This window comes from Cuculus canorus, chromosome 2 (genome assembly GCF_017976375.1).
Source record: "Cuculus canorus isolate bCucCan1 chromosome 2, bCucCan1.pri, whole genome shotgun sequence".
Taxonomy (NCBI): Eukaryota; Metazoa; Chordata; class Aves; order Cuculiformes; family Cuculidae; genus Cuculus; species Cuculus canorus.
The window spans coordinates 9,492,974-9,505,354 of NC_071402.1; the positions used below are offsets into that span (position 1 = coordinate 9,492,974).

Below are 12,381 nucleotides of genomic sequence, written 5' to 3' on the forward strand. Positions count from 1 at the left end.
GTCTAGTGGGATTGCTCAGTGGAGCCCTGCTACAAACAGACAGCAACAGCAGATCAGATTACTTGATTCCAGAGAGAAGTGTTTCAAGACATTTCAACTTTTTTCCCAATTTCAAAGTGTCAGAATGTGAACAGCTTGGAAAAGTATGTCCCTATTGACTGAGGATAAGACCCACTCCTCATTTTTAAGGAAAACTTTTTTAGAGGATAACAGATGAAATTTTATTCTCTTTCTTTTCTCTAATTGCAAATGCATTTTAGATTCATTCCACTTCTTATTAAGATTCTCCTAACCTGTAACAAATGTGTTTTAGTATCTTTTTACCTTTTATTTTCCCATCATCATTTAGTATATCCAATCATAAGTTGTCTAGAAAAGTCCATCTTCAAGACATGCTCATAACTCAGAAAAATTGGTCCACTTAAAAAATCAGCTAAAAACTATTCATTAAGCCTGGTCCCAAATCCTATCAGAAGCAATGGAAAGCTTCCAGCTGCCTTCAGCTGCCTTTGAATGAAGCCCTGTTGCTGCACCTTTGTCAAATCCATGCCTGCGCTAGGAAGAGCAGCCCACAGAGGCTGCCAGAGAGTTGCTGCCATAGTCACCCATCCATGTTTCCATCACTGTTGTGGCTTTTTGTCCAGATTTCAAAGCCTTTTACTATTTTTTGTCAAGTATTCACCTTCAGAAATGGCAGCAAGTGGATTGCAGCTCTAGAGTCGAGCGAGCACTTAGCTGGTCAGGAAGATATAACTGGTTGACTATAAAGCAGTCACAGCACATGAAAGGAAAACTGTCTTTGCTTAATAAATTAAAGACTATATTATATGTTTGTAATTAGATTGTATACATGGACTTGGTAAGCATCTGGTGTAAATTAGTTTATGGGTTTTTAACTCCATGGAAGAAATACCAGTATTTTAAGATTTTTGCCATACTCAAGCAAGGTAATTGAGTAATTAATAAACTGGCACTTGCTGGAGCAATAAAACTAGAAAATCATAAAATAATAATAATAATAGCAATAATAATAATATATTTAACGTAATTAGCGGAATAAACCTATGAGCATGATTTAAACAAAAAATGTCAGATATAGTTTCTAAGGAAATTGTTGACTGTACATTTGTAAAAGGGAGAAGGCATCAAATAAAAATAAAACCCATCTGAAATTTGGTATTTTAGAAGAGAAGTAGTATTGACTTCAATGCACTCACACTTAAAAAAAGATAAGCATCCTGTATTCTGGATCAAAAGAAAAGCTGAACTGCAGATGGCCTTAATAATAGAATGAATTGATAGCTGAATGATTCTCTCAGACATATCCCATTTGACTGAGGGGTATCCCATTTCAAAATGGCTCTCTAAGACTGAACATTGTCCCAGAAAAGACTAAGAAAAGCCTTCTGGGACATGAAACCGTCAGGTCCTCATCAGTCATATCTTTAGCTTAGTTGCCTTACCTTGCTTCTGCAAGTCTTCTAGGAATCTCCATAGTGTAAAAAGCTCCGTGAACCTCCACTGCAAAGAGCAGTTTTTGCATTCCTTAAAATGTTGCACATCTTCCACTAGGGTCAAGTGTACAATCCTGTACGACATGGCTGGTGATGCTGGCAGACTTCACTAGAGCCCTGCTAAAGTGGCTGATAGAAGACATTTTCCAGATTATATGAATTTCACCTGTAGCCACCTGCATCACAGGCTTTATTCATTGTTCCTTTCCTATGCTGTATTTACCGGTTCACTAACTCTCTGGCCTCTATGCAGCCTAGTTTTTATGTCATCATAATGGCATAGGTCTCCATTTGGTCTTGATTGGTTTGCCAATACTTTCTGCGAGGTATTATGAAATTTTGCAGCCAAGTGACAGCAGAGCTTCGTTATTTCTTCTGAAAAAAAAATGAAGTGTCCCATGATTAAAATGATTAACAGGTCATCTGACAAGAGCTACAGAAGTGTCCTGCTTGGATTAAAGATCTGCAAATACTGGTCTTGAATATTGCATGATGTTCACTTTGTTTTTTTACTGTACCTGGCTAGATGTCCATGAAGTATGGCCCTCTTGTTTCCTCCACATTATTGACTGATAGTTTATATAATAATGAAGATATTTTAGCAGCAAAGAAGCACTTTATATCTTCATAACAATAGAAAGGACATAGGATCACCAAGCCTACTTCTACCAAATTTACTAACCAAGGTCAGGCTTGGGAAGCAGATGCAAGGGCAGATTTGCAGAAGGTAGATTAAGAAGTATGCCTGGGTGTCCCTTTCCTTATTAGCATCTTGTGTCATGTCTCAGGGGACTGGAACCCACCTGTCCCATCTTCCTCTGTATTGTTAGAGTTTAACCCCAGCTGGTCACTAAACAGCACAGAGCCGCTTGCTCACTGCAACTTCTAGCACAATGAGGGGAGAGGAGTGGAAAGGTAAAAGTGAGTTAACTTGTGAGTTGGGATAAGAACATTTTTAATAACTGAAATAAAATAAAATAACGATAATAAAAATCTGCAATGAAAATGAAAATAACAAAAATAGATAAATAAACCACAAGAAAGACAAGTGATGCAAATGAAAACAATTGCTTACCATCAACCAACCAATGCCCAGCCCAGCGCTGAGCAGCAGCCGCCTGGCCAACCATCCCCTAGTTTATTTGTGATCATGTTGTAATATTGTATGGAATATCCCTTTGGTCAGTTGGATCAGCTGTGTCAGCTGCGTCCCCTCCCAACTTCTTATGCACCTCCAGCTGACTCCTTGATGGAGAGGTGTGAGGAGCAGAAAAGTCTTTGACCCTATGTAAGCACTGCTCAACAATAATGAAGACATTTGTGTGTTTCCAGTACAAATCCAAAACATAGCCCCATACTAGCTACTATGAAGAAAATTTACTCTACTCTAGCCAAAACCAGCACATACGTCTAGCCTGGGGCAGGGTTCTAAGGTGCTCAGAAGTACTTGAGGAGGTGAGGATGTTGCCAGGTCACCACTGATTTGGGGAGACAGATTCATGTTTCAAAGAGCCAATGACCTATGGTTCAAAGAGAAATAAAACATTAATCACAGGAGCCTCGTTGTTACCAAGAAAACAGGCAAAAACATTTTAAATGAACTAGTGCAAGATTTTGGTGATGTATATTAACAGTTTTAACCTAAGGAGGGTAGATTTAGATTAGATATTAGGAAGAAAATTTTTACTGTGAGGGGGGTTGGAACTGGGTAATCTTTAAGGTCTCTTCCAACCCAAACCATTCGATAATTCTGTGATTCCATAATATCACAGCCTATCTAAAAAGTATGCAGGGTATATTTTGCGATATAGCCCGGTTACAAGGCCAGTTCCGAATTTTCTTGTTTGAAACAACTCGGGAAGATTTTTTTTACAGCACTCGTGATGAGCTGTGCAATGTCAGCATGCGCTGTGCGTGAGATATGGGGAAGAAAAGATTTTTTTGTTTTCAAGATAAGACTCGTGATTTTGACCCAGTCATAAGGTATGACTTGGAATTTTTATGCTGGAAACTGCAGGAAGCCTCCAGCTTCCTTCCCCTGAGGAGAAGCAGAATAGCTTGCTGGTGAGGGGCTGTGTACTGGGAATGCCAGAGTTGCACATAACCACAGAAATTATGAACTCTGCTACCACCTACTCTGAAAATCATGCAGTGGCTACTAGTATTAGGAGGGGAAAAGTCTCCCCCTGGTGGAAAAAGGTTTTTCTGCTGTGAAAATAAATGGAAAGTCTTTCCTGCCATCAAAATGCAAAGAATGCAACAGTCATAGGCCAAGAATTAGAAGTCATGGACTCCATGTACTATTGACTTTACAATATATTGTCAACTGAATCTTTGGTGTCCTACTGTCAATAATTAACTTGTAAATTTAAAAATGTTATGCCTTCCTATAAACCTGCATCAGTGATACCTCAGTTCTTTTCATGTTGTATTACTTAATTGTAGCCTCATTTTCCAACAATTACTTGAATTTATTGCTTTCAAATAATTTAATTTTTTTTCCGTATATGAAAAATATTCTTTTTTCTTTGGAAATGGGAAAATATTAATATGTTCGGATTTTCTTTTCTTTTTTTTTTTTAACAGCACATATGTTCCAGTTCCACGGAAAATCAAAGTCAAAAAAGAAAAGGTGAGAAATGCTGTTTTATGAATTTGTTCTGCTACTCATATGTCTTTTACCAAATACACAGTTTTTACAAGGCTTAGCTAAGCTAAAAGTTTAAGTGCTGTGCACCATTCAAGCCACAGATCGACCTCTAAGTAACTAGCATTGGAAAAAAACTGCTCTTCAACTATGTCGTTGCGTTACTGCTGTTCTGAAGGTTGTATTGCTTCCTATGGTACAGCTCAGGGAGATTTAAGATGCACTGATGGAGAACGGGGCTCACTCTCCACAGCAGTTGTTCTGTTCCCACCGAAAAGGTAACAACACCTTAAGCTGTGGAGAACCTTTGGAATTTTCTTCAAATAATTTGACTATTTGAATGCCAAGGATGTTTCTCACTCTCTGGTCAGTTCTTTATAATAAAGAACTAAGTGTATTCTGAACAAATAAAGCTCTATGTTTTCAAGACAGTGAAGAATTCAAGAAGGCATCAATGGCTTTTGGGGAAGGCTCTTAACTGACATCTGTAATAACCGCCTGTACCCAACTAAACAAGCCTGGAGATTGGCCTCAGGCCAAGCCCAAATGTGTATTAATACTCTCCCAGGCAATGCTCAAACAAGGTTTGGAGGATAGCACAGATCGGGGAATATTCCCTGTTTTGCACAGAGATGGAATTGAGCAATGTGGGCACGATATCTGCCATGCTGCTTGCCTCAAGGCTAACAAAATGCCTCTGACTTATTTTATTTCATAGCACGGAAGTGGAGAAATCAAATAGTCAGGGGATCTCACTTCTCTGAGAAGGTCAAAGAAAGATGGACAAGGCTGCCGCCCACCCTGTGGTAGTAATAGGAAAGTCCATCCTATGCAGCATACTGGCTCGTTGCCCAAGTATGCTGGGGTTTAATAGACATTCTCTGCTGCTGGAGGCAGGATTTCCTAGGGGTAGGATGGTTATCCCCTTGTTGGAACTTTAGCCACCATGCAAATATTTTGGTTTTGTAACTGCGTTGTTTGAGAACATAAAGAAACCAGACTATGTAGGAAGAGGAAAAATGTCTCCTTTTCCAAAGACCTTCCAACAAAATAATATTCTTATTCTCTCAGCCTTTGGAGAGGCTGATTTTCAAAGGAGCTCAGTCTTCTAATGTCTCATGGGCTAGTAAAGCATGACTTTAGTCCCAGAGCATTAAAATTACAGTTTAAAGTACATGTCCTTCATTCAGGAGGCCAGCTTTTGCCAAAGGCTTCAGACAAGACCTTTAACCAGTATCAGTTTGTATCCCTGTGCTTCAAACTGTGAACCTCTAGGGGATATTAAATAATCACTTAGCTTATAACTACCTGTTGTGAGGGACACAATAAGCCCCTGCAAAACCCTTGTAAGATACACTGCAGCAGGTTGTTAAACTCACGTCACAGTTGAGTAGCACCAGCCCAGGGTATGGCTGGTAATAGGCAGCAGCTTCCCCAGCCAGGAGATGAGAAGTTTGTATTTCTTCCCACACTGCGTAATGCAAAACACCCTGTGAGAAATGATTACATACAGATACAATATCAGCAATTAACCTCTGACTTTGTAAAAGGAAGTGCCCTGCAGCTAACCAGATAGCGTTGAAATGCTGTCACTCTAATTATAAATGCAGCATGGAGAAAAAGTCTCTCTTTGCTTGATTCAGGGAAGGGAGTTGAAACCAAGGAATCCCACCAGTCCTTGGATCTACTGTACGCTCAGGTCCAATCTTAAGTGCTCTTTCTCCATCAGATGGCCTCATAATTTCCCCAGGAGATAACCAAGTGTAATTTATGCCTTGTAAGAATTAAAAAAAAAAAAGCATAGAAAAATAGCTTATTTGGGAAACAGGAAAAACGCAGCTGATGCAACCTGAAAGGCTTCCTGATAGCTTACATCTGACTCCTGATTTCCTTAGATCTGTACCTCTATAGATACCAAGACACAGTTGGCATATTATGTGGAAGATGCAATTGATTCTACATTCCCATCCAAACTGCAGTTGGACTTGATCATCTTAAGGATCTTTTCCAACCTAAACGATTTGATGATTGTATGAAATCTGGCATCTCATCTTAAACTTGCCTTGCTCAGGTCTGCACCTCCTCAGAGCTCACCTGCGTTACAGCAGGATGCTGCATGGAGAGTTGGATGCCCAATTTTCTTCTCACTTGTGCCATTTCATATCCATTTATTTCAGTAAGATCATCCAAGATATACATTAGTGTAAACAGGTGGGGTTTCAAAACCAAGGAAGTATTCGTGTGTAATTGCACATGGGAAATATTCCTGAATGCACGTAACTGTGGGATTTTATGTTTCCCTTTCATCTACCCAGGAAATAACTGTTATTCCTTTCCCCCCTCCTTTTAGGGATGACATGCTACTGTTGGTTGTTTTTTTTTTTTTTTTCTCCCAGAGTATTTTAATAATGAGTCTTTCTCTCCAATTTTGCCTAGATCCTGGTTTATAATCCAGCTTTTATGAAATACGTCTATGAAAACTGGCTCCAGCATCATGGGAGATACCCCTCCACAGGCCTTCTGTCTTTGATATTTGCACTCCACGTATGCGATGAGGTCTGTCTGTCTTTGGATATATGGATTAAAAAATCAGGACATTTCATACTGCAGTGCAAGGAACGTGCCCTGGCGACTCAGTCTTTATCTCCCCTTCTCCGTCTTCTCTGCCATATGCTTCTTCAAACAGATGCTAAGTCCTCAGGAACACACAAATATGCTCAACTGACAGTGACTGATTTTTTTTAATGTTAGCAAGTCATGGAATTTAAGATGCGTTCCGAGGCAATATAATTAAACATAGTGAGATTCCACGTGGCATTAAAAAACATCTAAATATGGATGGTAACTGTGCCTGTTTTGTTAGTGGAAGCCGAAATTACATTTTGTTTCACTGTTTAGGCATGTAGAGCCATTGGTGTTGCCCTGGGCATACCCTCTGCCTCCAGCTGCCACGCCAGAAAAGTACGAATCTCTTGGCCTTGTGTGGCATTTGCCTGCCGTGAGCAGATGTATTGAGTAACCAATGACATCTCAAATAGCAGTTATGTTTGGGCAGCTGTATTGAGGTCTTATCTGTCTAATCAGTGGAGCCAGGAGGCTGATTCAGCAAACCAGCCTCCTGGTAAGACATTAGGAGAGCAGAATCGCTCCCTGGTTTCCAGTGACTGTGCTGCCTGAATCACCACTGACTGCAATGGATGCTCAGGCACTTCCAGTTGGATAGCTAAATCTTAAGCATAATTCCACCTGAAGAACTTCAATGAAGAACTTCAATGATCAGCTCTTACATAAACCAATTTTGGGAGTGCAGATGGTCTGTTTTCAGCCCAAGCTTATGGGTTTATACAGTAGGTTATGGCAAATGCCCCTACTCCAGCAATTTGAGGAAATTCCCTTGCTTGAGTGATGTGAGGTGCTTCTAAGTGCTTGGGTGGAGCTTGTTTTCTGGTAACCAGGCAATGAGTAAGGCTTTGCCATTACCAAAAAATAACTTAAAACAAGCTCATATTTGGGTGGGTCCAGATTTGAGTGGGTTGGGGCACTTGTTTTATGGGCTGTAACCCATTCAAAAGCCACTCTTAACTTTAAATCACCACTTTTAACTTTAAATATGTTGACTGCAATATTTGGACTTTTACTACTGAACAAGAAAGGCATAGCTATCTATAAATGAGACTTCAGCGAAGGAAAGGCCATAGGGTTATACACAAAAAGAACATAATTAATGCCCATTTGCCTCTGAAGTGACTGCAAATATCGAAAAATTAAGCATATAAGTGGGAGTCGAAATGGGTCATTATTTGGAAGACTAGGAGCAAAACCAAAACTTTTCTACTCTTTAAGGCCTTAATCAGCTAAAAAGGAGATTTCTATCCCAAGTCATGAGGTTAAACATCAAGCTTAGGGGACAGGAATGTGTTTTTCATATTGCTAAACAAGAATTAACAAGAATTCATGGATAAAAAATATCTTTTTCTGTCTAGGTTCAGGTATGGCAGTGGTATCAGCATAGCTTAGGATGTTATGTCCCTTGAGTGGTCCTTCGTCTGCTATTCTGTGGTTGCAACATGTTATGCATCAGAATAGCTTGGCGTGCTACTGAGATCCTCAGGTGCTACTTCCTGCAGATAAACTGAGAATCAGTAGAGCTTCTTCAGTGTTTCAGATGAAGACCAATTACTTTCCAGGCTATAACACTTGTTCTTTCTTACTTCCTAGGTGGATGTGTATGGTTTTGGAGCAGACAGCAAAGGACACTGGCATCATTACTGGGAAAACAATGCTTCAGCTGGGGCTTTCCGGAAAACAGGCGTCCATGATGGGGATTTTGAGTTCAATGTAACTTTGACTCTTGCCTCCATTGAAAAAATAAATTTTTTCAAGGGCAGATGACCCTGGACATGGGAAGAAGTGGGGGCTGCAATTTCCAACATGCAGCAGAACAAAGCTCAGTGAAGATGATCTGGGTGCCAGACAGGTTTGAATGCCTGAATCTGCGATGGATTTGGAGCATCTCACTGCTCTAATGCTCACCATAGGCAGCTTGGCCGAGGACCAGCTTCAACGCTGCACATGATTTCCTATCTACAAATTGCTGGGAACTACCAATCATTTGAGGGAATAAGTGAATATCTACATAGGCACTACAGCTTGATTTCTAAGTTACTGATGACAGATCAGCCTGCTGTAATTAGTGGAAACCTGGGCACAGGAATTGCTGGTTTTGTGTCCGTTCTTTCCTTGAGTAAGGCAGGAGACCTTTGAAGAAGAATGAAAACTTCTGGGACTCAAGACCCGCTAGGGCAGCTGTGAACATCATAGTAAGGATTACCTCAAAGAAATGAATACACTTCTGCTGTTGATCTTCTTTTGAACTGTCTCTCCTGCTTCCTCTATTACTTCTGGTTTCATGCTGTATTAAGCAAAAAGATGATGAAGTTGCCTGGAGTAGTGAATTTTTCAGCCATTGCCTCATTCCACATTGATAGCATCTAGAAAATATGGATCAAATCGTCTCTGATCATGTATCATTTAATATTGCTTCCTATACAGCCATAATGAGAGAGAAAATAATACTGCAAACTCCAGCAAAAACAACAAAAGAAGGCCTTTTTAGCAACTTGTATGTTTTTCTTGTTTGGTTATGTATATTTTTTGTTTCTCTTATTTTTGGTGGAAAATAATGCTGGAATGCTTGTTTTTATTTAATCAATTTAAGGTCGGAAAGTGGACATTTTTCTTTCAGTCTTTTCTATGTGCCTTTTATAATTGTGCAACAGATGTGATTTTTTTTAAAGATGACAAACCCTAAATTAAACTTTTTTATAAAAGGGGGGGGAAACTAACCAAAGTCTAGCCTCCATGTGGTATACTTTTGTAGTCAGAAACAATAATAACAGCTCCTATATTATATCTGAGCAAACACAAACACAATGAATTTTTAAAGGTAGCTTTTACCTTTTTTTATGGGAAAATATCCAAAAGTTCTAAAGAAACTTTTTCTTTTATTTTTTTACAAATCTCTTTGAAAGATCTCTATTCAAAATGGAAGACATATCATGAGTTGGGATATCAGCTAGTAATACAAGAGGAGTCTCTTGCCCTGTAGCAGCATCTACAAGGACACAAACTACTCAAGCTGATCCTATAGTGTAAGCCAGACTTCAAAATTATGTGCATCTCTGGAGGAATGAGTGTATTAATGTCAGTGCCTCTAGGCAGTGAGATGTGGGAAGTGACAGTGCAGATTTTATATTCACAGATTTTTGATGGAATCAGTATGTTTAATTGTCAAGGACAGGTGAAGTATGAATACAAGAACAAACTTCATGTCATGAAGAATGGGGAACAGTAGGGAGGTTTTTTCCCCAATATCATGAAAATAGGACTTATGGATTATTGACCCATTTTCAGCTCTGGTGAAGCCAATGGATTTTTTGCCATAGACTTCAAGGGACTTTAGATTACTCTTGGAAAAAAATGCATATTTCATTTTTAATAGATTACAATGCCTTGGGTTTGTGGCAGTTTAGAAATCGTCTAAATGACTCAACTTTCATGTGCCAGTTGTGACAGCATGTCCAAGTGGATGCGTATGTGAGCTCAGTGAAAGCCCATCCGTTTGACCAGTGATGTGCTTCAGTCCAAGATTTATCTCCTTGTCTTTCTGTGCCAACTGATAACAGCGAGCCTCTCTCCAAGGCAGCAATTCACAGCACAATGGCACAGTCTGCTAGAATATGTGTACTTCGAGCCAGAGCACCACTTGCCAACGTGAACTGTTTTAATCACCTGAGTACTACTGGCCTCACAGTATATAAAGAGATGAGGATGCCAAACATCTGTGTGGGGAACTGAGCTCACTTTGCTGTGCACACATGACCTTCAGTTTAGCAATATGGAAAGGGCAGGATTTCAAATCCTCATGCTGAGACCTGTTTTCATGATCCTCGTATCAGAAAGCCCTTTCCTAGCGTGGTGGCCAGCAAAACTCCTCTGTGAGTCACAGGCACACTAAGTTCTCTAGGCTTACTGTCTTCTACATGTCCTTTGTAAAACTATTAAACATTTTTACTAGAGCCATGTTTATTTGTTCTAAGCATTTCCACTGTTTAAATTGTTGTTCAACAATATGCTTCTGGTGAGATGTCACCATAATACAAGCAAAGCGACTTTAAGAGGAAAAAGACTCCATGGAAGATCCCAATGGTATCTTCACCCTTTGTCTGGATTTTGGAGATATTTTTTTTTATCATGAACTTCAAATATTTTCATTTTTTTTTATTTCTCATGGGCAGATGTCAGTAATTCAGAAACACTGCATTGCTGTTTCAGTCTTTTTTATAAGACTTGGAGGAAACATCATGGTGGCTTGATGTTTGATTACCACTGATTGTTTGAAAAATCAAGTGGCAGTTTGAGATCAAAGGAGGTGATTAAAAAAGTCAGGTACCTTATCCTAGAATGTTTTGGGTTGGAAGGGATCTTTACATGACATCTAGTCCACACCCCTCCCTTCAGGAGCAGGGACATCTTTAGATCAGGTTGCTGGATCTTCTAGTCTGTGTTGTTCTGAAAGTTTCCTCTTGCTGTCCAAATTAAATTTCAATTTTCTCCTGAATAATCTGCCTTTCACAGCACATATGAAACATTGTGACTCATAGTGTAGTGGGTACATTTAGTGTCTTCATCATGGAACAAGCTGCAATTCCCATTTAATTTTCTTGCTGACAGCAAGCAGTAGCTGTGTACGACTGTTGTGCATTTTTCAGAGTGTGAGGAGAGTAGAAAGTGGACCTTCCTAGATATAGGATGATGGATAGTCTGTGCTATCACATTTCTACTCCAGAAGAACTTTTTCTAGAGTCCTTTAGGCGACTGACTGTTGTGTTATATCTTTCTGTCAGTTTCTCCACAATTTTGCTGCTCTTTCAAATGCCTTCAGAATAAGGAGATACCAGATGCTGAGGGAAGAATTAATTCCCACTACCAGTGTTAAAGACTGTTTGTGTTCCTGCTATAGACTTTCTGGGTTTATTTTATTAAAAGAACAACAAAGGAAAACATTTAGCAACATGTCAAGGCTTCAAAATCTTGCACTGTTTTTTGCCACCACTGCAAAGTCTCTGAAGCACTCCTCAAGTGTGTGTTATGTTTTTTACCAAAGCCAAATCTCTTGAGCACTTTTTGTCCCCATGACCAGATTTTCTTCCTATTTTTCTTTGACTACATGATCAGTTATGATAATTTTTGGTTTTTTGTTTTGGTGGGGAGTCTCAATCATTCTTTGACATTTTATTTATTTAACTTTTCAGTATGATATGAATCAAATAAATTTTTTATTGTAATCAAATCAAAGGTATTTCTGTGCACACTTCTTCCCACAATATTCCTATTAGCTTCTAGAACCTCCTCTGTCACATAACAGTGTAATGATGTGTTATTCCATTTCCCTCCCACATATTCCTCAGGTGACATTGGCAGGGGAATGCATACTTCAGGCTCCCAGAAAGCTTGCAGTCATGGGTATCACATTGCTCAGCTTATGACAGCTCTAGACTTCTCTGGAAAAAACGTTAAATTTCATATGCCTGTGATCTCCTAATGGATCTATTCTGTAGTTAGGTTATAGATAAGGGAAATTAAGGTAGACTCAGAAATCAGTGACTTGAGAAGAGATGCAATTCACCTGTTCTGACAGACCTGGGTCCTTTGGAGGAG

The 12,381-nt window shown here is 39.4% G+C and overlaps 1 protein-coding gene across 2 annotated transcripts in view; it reads left to right on the top strand.

Annotated features, from left to right (window-relative positions):
• The window catches only part of ST3GAL1 (ST3 beta-galactoside alpha-2,3-sialyltransferase 1), an 81,890-nt gene extending 69,943 nt beyond the window's left edge, over positions 1-11,947 (top strand). For both annotated transcript variants that reach the window (XM_054059566.1, XM_054059567.1), the window contains exons 5-7: positions 4,101-4,146; positions 6,598-6,717; positions 8,380-11,947. In XM_054059566.1, the coding sequence (XP_053915541.1) occupies positions 4,101-4,146; positions 6,598-6,717; positions 8,380-8,553 (340 nt within the window). In that variant the 3' untranslated portion in view covers positions 8,554-11,947. The remainder of the gene's footprint in view (positions 1-4,100; positions 4,147-6,597; positions 6,718-8,379) is intronic.
• The last annotated feature ends 434 nt before the right edge of the window (positions 11,948-12,381 follow it).